The 12,420-nt window shown below is 39.1% G+C and overlaps 1 protein-coding gene across 1 annotated transcript; it reads left to right on the top strand.

Moving 5' to 3' along the window:
- The first annotated feature begins 7,646 nt into the window (after positions 1 to 7,646).
- Positions 7,647 to 12,027, top strand: LOC116175954 (uncharacterized protein K02A2.6-like). Its single transcript, XM_031494342.1, has 2 exons — positions 7,647 to 7,999; positions 8,114 to 12,027. Exons 1-2 carry the CDS (start codon positions 7,804 to 7,806, stop codon positions 11,872 to 11,874), a joined length of 3,957 nt encoding a protein of 1,318 aa, XP_031350202.1. The 5' UTR covers positions 7,647 to 7,803; the 3' UTR covers positions 11,875 to 12,027.
- Positions 12,028 to 12,420: the final 393 nt, after the last annotated feature.

Below are 12,420 nucleotides of genomic sequence, written 5' to 3'. Positions count from 1 at the left end.
CGCCAACTTCCGGTACCGGTAAGGTTTCGAGATGAAGAGCCGGACAATCTTGGGGTGGCTTGCATTCGCAGACAAATTGCGCGCAGCCGTCCGACTTCGTTATTAGTTTTACTGCCTGGTCTGCGGCGCAAGGTATTTGCACCGGAGGATCGCAAGGCCTGGCGGTTGTTGTGATTGCCACTAAAGCGGAAATGTATATATTTTCACGTTAGCTATGTCTTACCGCAGAGGAATTTGTCGCAGCACTCGTCCGGCGCGGGAACTGTGACCATTTCGAAACCATCCTGGCATACGTTTTCGGTCGAAGGACATGTTACTTTGGTACAGCTCACCTTGGAAGTATCACATGTGCATGTCGTGCAGATGTCAGGTTGCCAAGTGTCTCCAGGATAATGTCCCTCGGCGTCGCATGTTTTACACTTGTCGATCGGCACGCAGCTGGTTCCATTAAGTAACGCCTAAAGGGAGAGGTCACCAACTGTCAAATTGCCATACTCTCACCTGGCCCTCGGGACAGTAGCACCCATCGATACTGAGCTCGGAACAACTTTCATTATCCAAACTGTCACACGTTCGTCCGCAGCTGGACTCGCACGATTTATACTCTAAGCCTGAGGGACACGAGGCCGGACACAATTCAGAATGCCAATCCACGCAGATTCCTAAAGTGAGACATTCCCGTGCATACGCTTCAATCGCGTCGCACACGACGATGGGTTTATCATGGCAACTGTCTTCATTACACCATTCAAAGAAGAGGTTCGGATCTAATTCTGCGTTGCACTAAAAATTACAGTTCATTTAAGGATGCGTTTCCAAAGTATACAATGATACAAGATGGTTATTATTATTCCAATCGGTACAACCTCAAAAATTGTATTCAACGAAAACGATAAATATATTATTATTATCATTATTATTTCTTGACCACTACAAAACTAACGTTCTGTTATTAATAAAGATTAAAGAGCATTTGGACTATATTTCTATGTGTCAATTAAGAATAATTTCCGTGAGGTGTCCCCTATAAATTCCCCTCATGTGGTAATGATCTTTCACCAAGAAACTACAAAACAGTACTCTCTGATTCGTTACAATAGGCGCTCGAATTGCAATCGTTACGTGGCTGGTCCTACAAGTAGACTTTTGTTTAGAAGCGCCCAGGTTCCGAATGGGACACAAGGGGAGTAATCAAAACATTTCTCAAAAAACACACCTCAAAGTGCGCGGAGTTAATTTGAGTCGTAAACGTGGAGGGCCAATCCCATATTGGCGGGTTGTTACAAAACAGTGGGGTGACTTGATTAAGGGAGGAAAATTGCACAAAAAATATGAATTGCTGTTGCGATAGAAACCGCACTGCGTTTACTCGTCTAACTTGACTTTGTGACTGATAGACAGCGAAAGTTCAAAGTCCTCCCTCTACCTCTAGCCCTCAAACGTTGGGCCAGAAACGTGGTTAATACGTTATTTTTACCTTTGTCGAAGGTGTCTATGAAGCTATGGATTTTAAAGTCGACGCGAATCCCTGTAGCAAGTGGCCTCTTTTGGCTTGGAAACATTTGGTTTCGAATTTAGAGACTTGCCAGTAAGTACCTATATAAAATTTTATACCGCTTCATAGTGAACAAGAGCAGAACTAAAATGCACCAGAATGAAGCGCTTTCAGGTGAGACGCGAGTGTGCACGCAGATAGGACTCAAGGCGTCACAGTGATGCCGGTTCTAAAAGACGGTTCTTAGGGGGAAAGAGGGACGGATTTTCTGCTATACCCTTGCATGTATAAACAATTGAAAAGGAATGCGATGTTTACTATTTTTATTAGAAGCGTCTATGGTTAGAGAGAGACAGAGAGAGATCTTCATAAGTGAAAAAGTTGGCATGCGCGCATTTGATTTTTACTGTGTGCGATGTGTTTGTCTTTGCTAATGACATTTGTAGTTTTCGATGCTTACTACATGTGATATGTTTTTCTTTACTAGAAGCATCTATGGTTAAAATTTCAAAGAAATAAGGAAGTTGGCACTGACTACGTATGCGCCCAGCTAATGATCGCAATATCAGATATGTTTGTCTTTAACAGAAACATTTGTGATTAAAATTTCAAAAAGATATCTCGATAAATAGGACAGTTGATATTTATCTGATATTTACAACATGCGATACGTTTGTTTTTACTAAAAGCATCTTCGGTTAAAATTTCAAAGAAATATCTCCATAAAGAAGAAAGTTTGCACATCTGATTTTTCCTATATGCAATATATTTACCTCTACTAGAAGTATCTGTGGTTAAAATTTCAACAAAATATATTAATAAGTAAAAAAGTTGATATTGCGCAACCTGCGCATGCGCAGTTTAATCGATTTTCCTTGGCTCAGGTGCCACTATCGAATCGAATTAAAATCGGAAAATGCGCTAAAAACGTGACCGATTCTTGGTTTTCGTTGGGTCCATTTAGGTTTTTGGGCTCGGCGACTATATTAGCAAAAATTGGGTGCGAGGGAGAGAGAGAGACTTTTCCCTGAACCTTAAAAGCGAACCTATGTAAGTCGAGCGTGGCATTATAGATAGCGGAGCATGTATTTTCGACGGAAAGTTTCAAGCCGAATTCGCATAATCGAACTATACGGAAGATTTAACAGCCCGCAATCATACGGGAGACTTTTATTGCGAAAGTTGAGGTTAATTGACGAATTACAAGGGAAAACTGTGCCGCTAATTCGACGAAAATATAGTATTAACGCTTAATTAAATTTTATCACGAAAGTATAGGGGTCAAAAGTACAAAGTGTTTCATTGCGTTTATACTTGCAGTGGTACGATAAAAAAAACAAGTTTATTAACCAAAATTGTGCGCCTCTCTTGTTTATATGGGGCGATAATAAGATTCTGAATTAAACGCCACCTGATAAAAAGTCTAAAGACAATTAATTAGTGCTTTTTGCTAGCTGTCAAAACCCTAACTAAGACGTTACACCATTAGAAAACACTTGAAGGGTCAAAGGATGTCAAAGCTGCTCCTGAAAGTCATTCACGTTCCCTTACCGGCTCTTGTAGCATGTGGTGCAGATCTGAGGGAAACGGTTAAGAGACACACTAATCGCATCACTTAAATCAAATAATCCTCAAGCTCAGTTCTGTAGCATTGCGCGTTCTGTTGCGCTTACTTACCTCTTGGAATCTGTCGGATACCAAAATTTTGCACGTAACGTCACCGGTGTTTTCGCAAACGACCGGTGGCACAATTTTGCAGTCCGCCTCCTTGTTCTGATCGGAAAGCCAGCTCTCGCCAAACTGCTCGTTCGTCTCGGCGATAGTCCTGTTGGGCATAACGAAGTCGTCGTGTGGGTTTTCGTTGCAGTTTCCACACAAGCCCTCCAGTTTGCCGCCGTACTTAACCGACGGAAGCGCAACGGTGATGGAGAGCGAGGGATAGAATATGGTGACCTGAGACGGGAGGTATTAGACGAATGAGTAGCATGCGACGGTATACCTACCTTGGCCGGTACTTCTGGTAGTCTAACTTGGACGTTTTTGTTGGGCTCGGTTTCTATCTTAGCCCAATCCGTATTGAAGTCCGATACAGAGACGCCGTTCACCAAGATATCGGGCTTATCGACGAGATCGTTCTTTTGAACCTTAATTTCTTTGTCTTCGTACACGATTCTGATGTGTTCAACGCAAATTTGGGTTTTGTCATAAGTGCACTTGGCATTCTTCGCGAAGACCTGCCGGATGTTAAATGTGGAGATAGTGTGAGACTATTTTGATACTTACAGTGAAGGTATTTTCGCCTTGTTCGTCGGGTATATCCTGAGTCACTATGTACTCACATTCGCCATCAATAGTAAATGATCCCTTGTCGTATGTAATATACTTCAAGTGGGGTAACACGTGGCAAACACAGTCTTCACAGTCGTTTGGCACCACGCACTCTTTGCCTTTTCGCACGTAGCCCGGTGGACAGTAGCATCCCGGGAAGCAGAACTCGTCTACTTTAGGACAACTGTAGATGTTGCCACAGGTCGGTTCGCAAATCTTGTTGTAACAGTCGTAATGTACAGAGGGGGGTTCGCAGATCGTCGCTAGAAGAAGCATTTTTATACGCCGCCGGCAGCAAAGGGGCTGAGCACTTACGACAATGATACTTTGTTCTCCAATCCCAAAGCTCTATTAGTGGATTATGCGCTTCGCATTGAACAACGAAATTTTCCAATGCTTGGCAGAGACATTCGTCTTTGCTTTTTCCTCCATTTACGCAATTGCAAGTGTTTTCAATGCACTCCGCCAAAAATACGTCTACGTTCACGGATTCTGCGCATTCAATGAAAGCTTCCTCCCTGCAATCGGTTATTATTATTATTATTATTTTAGCTTTTTCTCGCTTTATGCGGTTGACCTACAGATGACGGGTAATTACCAAGTCAAAAGTAGAGTATATCTATTGCTGTAGAAATGGTCGAGTTATGGATGCCGTTTTCAGAAGGACTGCTTTTTGTATCTTTGTGTGTAAGTATGGGTAATGTCAAGTTTTTTAAAATGTTGCAAAAAGTTTTTGATAGTAACTCCTGTGACTGAGATGATGAGTGGAACTATTGTTGCCTTATGCTGTTGCCAGAGTTCTTTTACTTCTATGGCCAATGGTAAGTACTTTGTAATCTTTTCCTGCTCCTTTGTCATTACATTGGTGTCGTTTGGTACTGCAACATCTATTATAAATGTTTCTTGGTGTACTTTGTCTATCAGTGTGATGTCTGGTCGATTACTAGTCACTGTTCTGTCCGTATGTACTGTCCTGTCCCAGTAGAGTTTGTGTGTTTTGTTTTCAAGTACATTTTGTGGTGTGTATCTGTAATAGGGTATTTCTGTTTCAATGAGTTTGTGTTTGTATGCTAGTTCTTGATGTATTATTTTGGCAGCCGTGTTGTGTCTTTCGGTGTATTCTGTACCCCCTAATAGTTTACATCCCCCCGTGATGTGTTCTATGGTCTCTGATGTTTGTTGGCATTTTCTGCATGTGTCTGTTTCTAATGCTTCCTTGATTATATATTTTCTATAGTTACGTGTTGCTATAACGTTGTCTTGTATGGCTAGTATGAATCCTTCGGTTTCTGGGAAAAGTTGACCTTTTTTAAGCCATTCATATGATAGCTGTTTATCTATTTGCGGATTCTGCATGATATTGTAATGTTTGCCGTGTAGCGCTTTTTTCGACCATTGTTCCTTCTTCTGCGTTTCCATGAGTGGATGATGTTGTTGTTGATGTATTTGACTTAGATTTAGATTTAGAAAGAAATATTGTGGTTGGTTAAACTCTGTATTTCTAAAAGAATATTTGGTGACCCCGAAATGTTGAAACGTATCTACCATGGATGCCCTTCAGAGAGCCAGACGACCAGTTCGGAATGGAGCTAAAAAGAGGATCGCTGAGTTAAACAGACTGTTCCAAGTGGAACCAATTTCGAAGGAAAGGATTCAGTTTGTACTGAAGACACTGAATGAGGAACAGATTAACTTAGCAGAGTTAGACCAGAAGATTTTAGGTCAGATGGTGGATGATGGAGTTGACGAAACGGATCAAGACACGGAATATGAAGCTATTATAGCAATGAGACAGCAAATAATGACAACTTGTTTTAAAGCTGAAGAAATCATAGAATCTTTGGTACCAGTCGTATTGCCCCCATCCAGTATTACATTTGGATCTGAAGGTGGAGCAAGAGGATTTCGATTACCCAAGATCGAGTTGAAGAAATTTTCAGGAGAGTTCAAGGATTGGTTAGGATATTGGGCTCAATTTGAAAAAATTGACCAAGATAGTTCTTTGCACGGCAGTATTTATTTCAGTCACTTTTACCTGGAACCGATGCACATGAGATAGCAAGTATCTATCCCCAGTCAAATGAAAATTATCCTAAGGTAATTGAAGCCCTTAAACGAAGATACGGGAATGAAGATTTACTACTTCAAGTTTACATTAGAGAATTATTAGAGAAAAATAAATTGACGGAATGCGTATGAACAACTCATTTTTAAGTCAAGTCAGAATTAACTAGATGTGAACTGGAGGTAATGAATTTGATCGAAGTAAATGGTCATTTCACTTTTTTAACGGATGCAAGTGGTTTTGGCGATGGTTGCTGTGATTTTTCTCCGCGTGGAACATTGGTGGGAGGAGTTTCAATACACCTGATTTCTGCTTAAGTTCGCCCTAGGTCTAATGAAGAAGTTGCAGAAGATTTAGTTAAATTCTGAATTTTTGAAAAAGACAGAAAAATGTAAGGAAGGAAGTCAGTCGTATATCATTGACTGTGCAAAATGTACTAAGAGGTCTTTTTATACAGTGTGAGCAACAATGATTGAAGCAGTGCGGTCATCACGCTTGTTTCCTATTTAATTATCAAAACTACCTTCCTTTTGTATTGAGTTGTATTACGAAAAATGACGTTCTGCGCTGTCACAGTGACGTGCGTCTATTTCGTATTTTCGGTATCTTGTATCAAATCAGCATATTGCTATGAGGCGGCACATTGCCAATTAGCTGAAGCGGCACGCTTCAATCTTTGTTGGTCACTTCTGCTACTTTATGACACATGTCAAGATATTTGGATGGGTATATCGCTTCATTGGTAATTTGCTAAAAAAAAGTAAGGAATAAACCTAAAGTAGATGGTGAATTGACATTTGAAGAGCTAGAGAAAGTAGAAATTATCTTAATTAAATATATTCAAGATGATCATCCGTTGGATGAGAAAACCCTACGTAGACTCGATATTTGTGTAGACCAATTTGGGATTATGAGAGTTAAAACTAAGATTGTTTTATTGGAAGATGTAGAAAGTTTCAAGTTCCCTGCCATTCTTCATGGAAAAAATCCATTAGTTCAACAGTTGATTTTTGATGTACATAAGAAGTTATACCACGCTGGAGTCGGAATTGTGATGACTAAATTGAGAGAAAAATATTGGGTCATGAAAGCACGACGAACGGTACAATCTGTTATTTTCGGATGTGTAAAATGTAGAAAAGTTGGTGCTAAAAATGTTACTGTGTTACCCTCACCTCTACCTTTGGAACGACTAGAAGCTAATAAAGTATTTGAAATAGTTGGAGTGGATGCAACAGGCCCCTTATATCTAAAAAATCAAAAGAAAGTATGGATCATCATATTCACTTGTGCAGTGTTTCGAGCTGTCAGATTAGAAGTTGTCAATTCATTGTCTACGGAAGCCTTCATTGGAGCTTTCAAACAATTTATTAGATTAGAAGGAAGACCAAGACTTGTGATGAGTGACAACGGAACTAACTTTCAAGGATGCAGTAACTTCTCCAAATCATTGGATTGGAAAGTTATTGGAAAAGATACTTTTTTAGAAAAAATTCAGTGGAAATTCAATGTTGCTGCCGCCCCGTGGTGGGGTGGATATTGGGAACGTATCATCCGGATCCTGAAAGATATGATGAAACGATCTATTGGAAAGTCTACTCTCAATAGGAAGGAATTAGATGATTCATTGCTTATTATGGAAGAGGTGATCAACGGGAGACCGCTAACGTATGTTAGTGAAAGATTGTTACGGAATTAGTATTAGACGTGGCTGTAGCCACAATTGACGATACATTAGTTAGCGCTAGTTCCCTAATGACCTTCACATACAATTGTCATGACATGTAAGCAAGCCGTCACTTACAATATACTTACTTAAGTAAATCCTGTGTCATCCTTATTTATAATTGTCGCCCTATAATTAACATGGTGTCAGAAGTGTCTTTGTCTTAAGTTGTAATCGTTAAACGTCGTCATGCCAAATCAAGTAGTCGAAACTGCTACCGTCGCTGCTACCACTCCTAGAAACAAGGTAGCTGGATCTACATGTTCCATCCAACATCTTAACATCGCCAGCAAGAATCTGTCTTATGAATGGAAGAGGTGGTTCACCCAATTCAAGATATATTTGAGAGCGACAAGTCTTGAACGGGAAGAGAATGGTCGCAAGGTGGCTTTATTGTTGCACCACATGGGCCCCGAAGCATTAGAAATCTTCAATAGTTTCGATGTCAACATCGATAGTGTAACCTATGACAACTTAATCAGTAAATTCGAGAAACACTTCACTCCAAAAACAAACATTTCCATCGAGAGGCACAAATTTTTCACGAGACGTCAACTTGAGGGTGAGTCGTTAGAAGAGTTCGTTACAGCATTATCAAACTTAAGTCTAACGTGTGATTTTACGGAGCTGCGCGAAAGTCTAGTTAAAGACATCTTTACTTGTGGTCTTAACTCCGGATTCGCAGAAGTTAAACAGAAAATTATATCTGAAGGTGCAATCACACTCGACAAGGCTGTTGAATTGGCTAAGACGTACACATTGTCCAAAATCGAAGCCGCTAGCTGTAGTGTCGTAGGAGCAGTTCATTACAACACAAGTCACAATGAAATGGGTCAGCGCAGGTGGAAAAATCGTGCACACCAAAGGTCAACGAGTCCATCCACTAGACGAACGACACCATCCATTAGACGAACAACGTCTCCCAGTCCGGTAAGCCGAGATCGAAAGAATATCTGTCAAAGGTGTGGCCAGCATCATCGATTCAGGTGCCCAGCAGATGGGGTAAAGTGTAGCTATTGTTTTAAAATTGGTCATTATGCTAAAATGTGTCTTAGAAATAAGAATGTCAAGTCGCTAACTGTAGATACAGGTGATGAATTATTTATAGGGTCAATTTCGTATGTGTGTTCTGTTAAAAAGTCGCAATGGGAAGTACCTGTGTCTATTAATGGTACTATTCTATTATGTCAATTAGACACAGGGGCAGAAACAAACGTCATGAGTTTGACAGACTTTAGTCGCCTTAATTTAAAAAAAGGCTTAATTAATGTAAGTCATAATAGCGTTAGAACCGTAAGTGGAGAAAGGCTTGAATTAGCAGGCGAAGTCGATTTAACTTGTCATATTCAGAGTAGTGATCACATAATTAAATTTCATGTCATAAAAGTCGGATGTAAACCTATTCTTGGATTACAAACATGTATCGATCTCAAACTTCTTAAAAGAGTGAACCAAGTAACTTTTAACAAATATGAAGTCCAGTCCACTCAGTCTATAATTACTCAGTATAATGAAGTCTTCAAAGGTCTAGGTCTAATAAAAAGTCAGTGTCGTCTACAAATAAACAAGAATGTGACACCTATAAGGGAACCGTTGCGTAAAATACCATTTAAACTATACGAGTCTCTGAAAACGGAATTAATCAGAATGCAAGAATTAGATGTCATCAGTCCCGTTTCGGAACCAACCCAATGGGTTAACAGTATCGTCCTCACATCTAAGAAAAATGGCAGCATTCGTGTGTGCCTAGATCCGCGCAACTTAAACAAAGCAATCCTTCGTGCGCACTATCCCTTCCCAAGCATCGATGTCATTAGATCTCAGTTAAACGGATCTAATTATTTCTCAACCCTAGACGCTAATTGGGGGTTCTGGACCATTGCTTTGGATGAGGAGTCTTCAAAATTATGTACGTTCATCACACCATTCGGTAGATTTCGTTTTAAACGTCTTCCATTTGGAATTTCAGCAGCGCCAGAGATTTTTCACTCTACAATGACTGAATTGTTCGCCGACATCCCTAACACAGTAGTCTACTTTGATGATCTGCTAATTCACGCACCAACTAAAGAAAAACATCATGAGATATTGGAGCAGGTGCTTAAGCGCGCTAAGGAAATAAATTTAAAATTTAATTTAAATAAGTCTCAGTTTTGTCTTAATAAAGTCACGTACATGGGTCATGTGTTCTCAAAGGAAGGCATGACACCAGATCCGAATAAAATTAAAGCTATTGTAGACATGAGTCAACCAAAAAATTCACAAGAACTACAAAGATTCTTGGGAATGCTTACATATTTGTCAGCATACATCAAAAATTTTTCTGAAGAAACACAGCAGTTGAGAATTCTTCTAAAAAAGAATGTAATATGGAATTGGGACACAAATCATACAGCTACATTTAACAAATTAAAAACCTTAATTACAAAAGCCCCAGTTCTAACTTACTTTGACCAGACTAAAGAATTAATTTTGTCATGTGACGCTTCACAAAGTGCAGTAGGAGCCGTTATACTACATGGATCAAATCCAATTGCCTACTCGTCAGCCTGTCTTACCGAAGCTCAAACTAATTATGCTCAAATTGAAAAGGAGCTGCTAGCGATTGTTCACGGTTGTCTAAAGTTCCACCAATTTATCTTTGGTCACAAAATCACGGTCCATACGGATCATAAACCATTAGTGCCTTTATTCATAAAAGCATTACACAAAGTGCCACAAAGACTACAAAGGTTTATGCTCAAAATTCAGTGCTATGATCTCAATGTCATGTACAAACCTGGTAAAGAAATGTATATTTCGGACACATTATCCAGATCGCCTTTGTCAGACTCCATTGTAGATTTACAAGAAGATATCACGTTACACATAAATATGCTCAAGTCATGTTTAGAAGTGTCACCTGAAACATTAGAGTCCTTTCGAAAGGAAACTCAAAATGACGAGGAATTGCAAACCATCGTAAAACTTTGTCAAACAGGTTGGCCCCTAGCCAAGAGTAATCTTCCCCCAGAGACTAAACCATATTACAAATTTCAAGAGGAAATTAATGTACTTGATGGGCTAGTGTTCAAAGGAAATAACTTAGTGGTTCCAAAAGCTCTTAGGTCAAAAATGCTAACTAAAATTCATACGGGTCATTTTGGTGTACGTAAATGCCTTGATTATGCTAAGAATGCATTATTCTGGCCTAATATGTCAAATGACGTGCGAAATATTGTAACGACATGTGTAGCGTGTCAGGAATACAGTAATAACAACTCAAAGGAACCTTTATTGCCACACGAAATTAAAGCAATACCATGGAACAAAGTAGGTGTTGACTTCATGGAATTAAAGGGAAATAAATATCTTATTTGTATAGATTATTTCTCTAAATTTATTGAATTATCAGTACTTAGGAATGGCACAAACGCAAAAATAGTCATCAATGAGCTGAAATCCATATTTAGTCGACAAGGAATACCTGTCACACTAATTTCAGACAATGGACCTCCTTTTAACGCCGTAGAATTTGCCAATTTTATCAAAGAGTGGGACATTCAACACATCACGACAAGCCCGTATCACTCACAGTCCAACGGTCAAGTCGAACGAGCAATCGGAACTATCAAGAGAATGCTAATGAAAACTATCGAGTCTAATGGAGATCCCTATCTAACATTATTACAGTATAGGAATACACCAAACGACAGCAAGAACAGTCCTGCTCAACTCCTGATGTCTCGCCGTCTTAGATGTTCCCTGCCAGTTCATGCAGATTTGCTTCTACCGAAACCAATAGATGTAAATCGTTATGAAAATTGGGTCGAAGATAGAAACAAGAGGATGAAAGACGTTTACAATCGAGGAGCAACCAAACTACCAGAATTAATGACTGAAGACGATGTATTGTTTAAGAAGATTCCATCAGATAAGAAATGGATACAAGGAAAAATAACGCAGGTTGGTCCTGAGCCAAAAAGCTACATCATTCAATCTAGGGATGGGATGCATTATAGACGAAATAGGGTTCACATAAAGAAATTTTACAAATCCAATTGTAATCCAGAATATGGTAAATCGAATAACACACATTTAGATCTTAATACCGATTATAATATAGATAATAATTGCAATGATTGTAATAATTACTGTATTTATAGTAATTTTGATAATGTTAATAATGAACCTGCTAATGACAATGGTTCGACTCCGAACCTTAATGTAACTACTCGCTCAGGTAGACAAATTAAGGTACCTAATAAATTAGACTTGTAACTTCCAAAGGGAGATGTTACGGAATTAGTATTAGACGTGGCTGTAGCCACAATTGACGATACATTAGTTAGCGCTAGTTCACTAATGACCTTCACATACAATTGTCATGACATGTAAGCAAGCCGTCACTTACAATATACTTACTTAAGTAAATCCTGTGTCATCCTTATTTATAATTGTCGCCCTATAATTAACAATTTTTGTTCAAGTTTTTGAAGTGCTTCTTTTTTTGAGCAATCGTCAGTAAGACGAAAAGATCTATTTTCTAAAAATTTTATTACTGCGTTTATTTGGCAGGGATGATGATGTGACGTAACGCTTCTCTTGAGAAAGGGAGCAAAGTTAAGTTTCCGAAACGTCGAGCAACTAAAAATAGTAAATTTACACGAGAGTAAACCCGAAAATGGATTTTATCATTTTATTAATAAAAATAGTAGCGCTCGTTGAAATCTCAACAATAACATAATTTTATCGTACCAATAGTTATCGACATATCGATATATCAATAGTTATCGACATATCGATATATCAATAGTTATCGACATA

Source organism: Photinus pyralis, unplaced genomic scaffold (assembly GCF_008802855.1).
Source record: "Photinus pyralis isolate 1611_PpyrPB1 unplaced genomic scaffold, Ppyr1.3 Ppyr1.4_LG7, whole genome shotgun sequence".
Taxonomy (NCBI): domain Eukaryota; kingdom Metazoa; phylum Arthropoda; class Insecta; order Coleoptera; family Lampyridae; genus Photinus; species Photinus pyralis.
Note: the sequence above shows the minus strand (reverse complement) of the source record. Positions and strands in the feature narration are given on the sequence as shown.

Coding starts and splice junctions, on each gene's coding strand:
- LOC116175954 (XM_031494342.1), top strand. CDS start 7,804: ATGCCAAATCAAGTAGTCGAAACTGCTACCGTCGCTGCTACCACTCCT. Junction 8,000..8,113: donor GGAAGAGAATGGTCGCAAGG/TGGCTTTATTGT, acceptor TCGAGAAACACT/TCACTCCAAAAACAAACATT.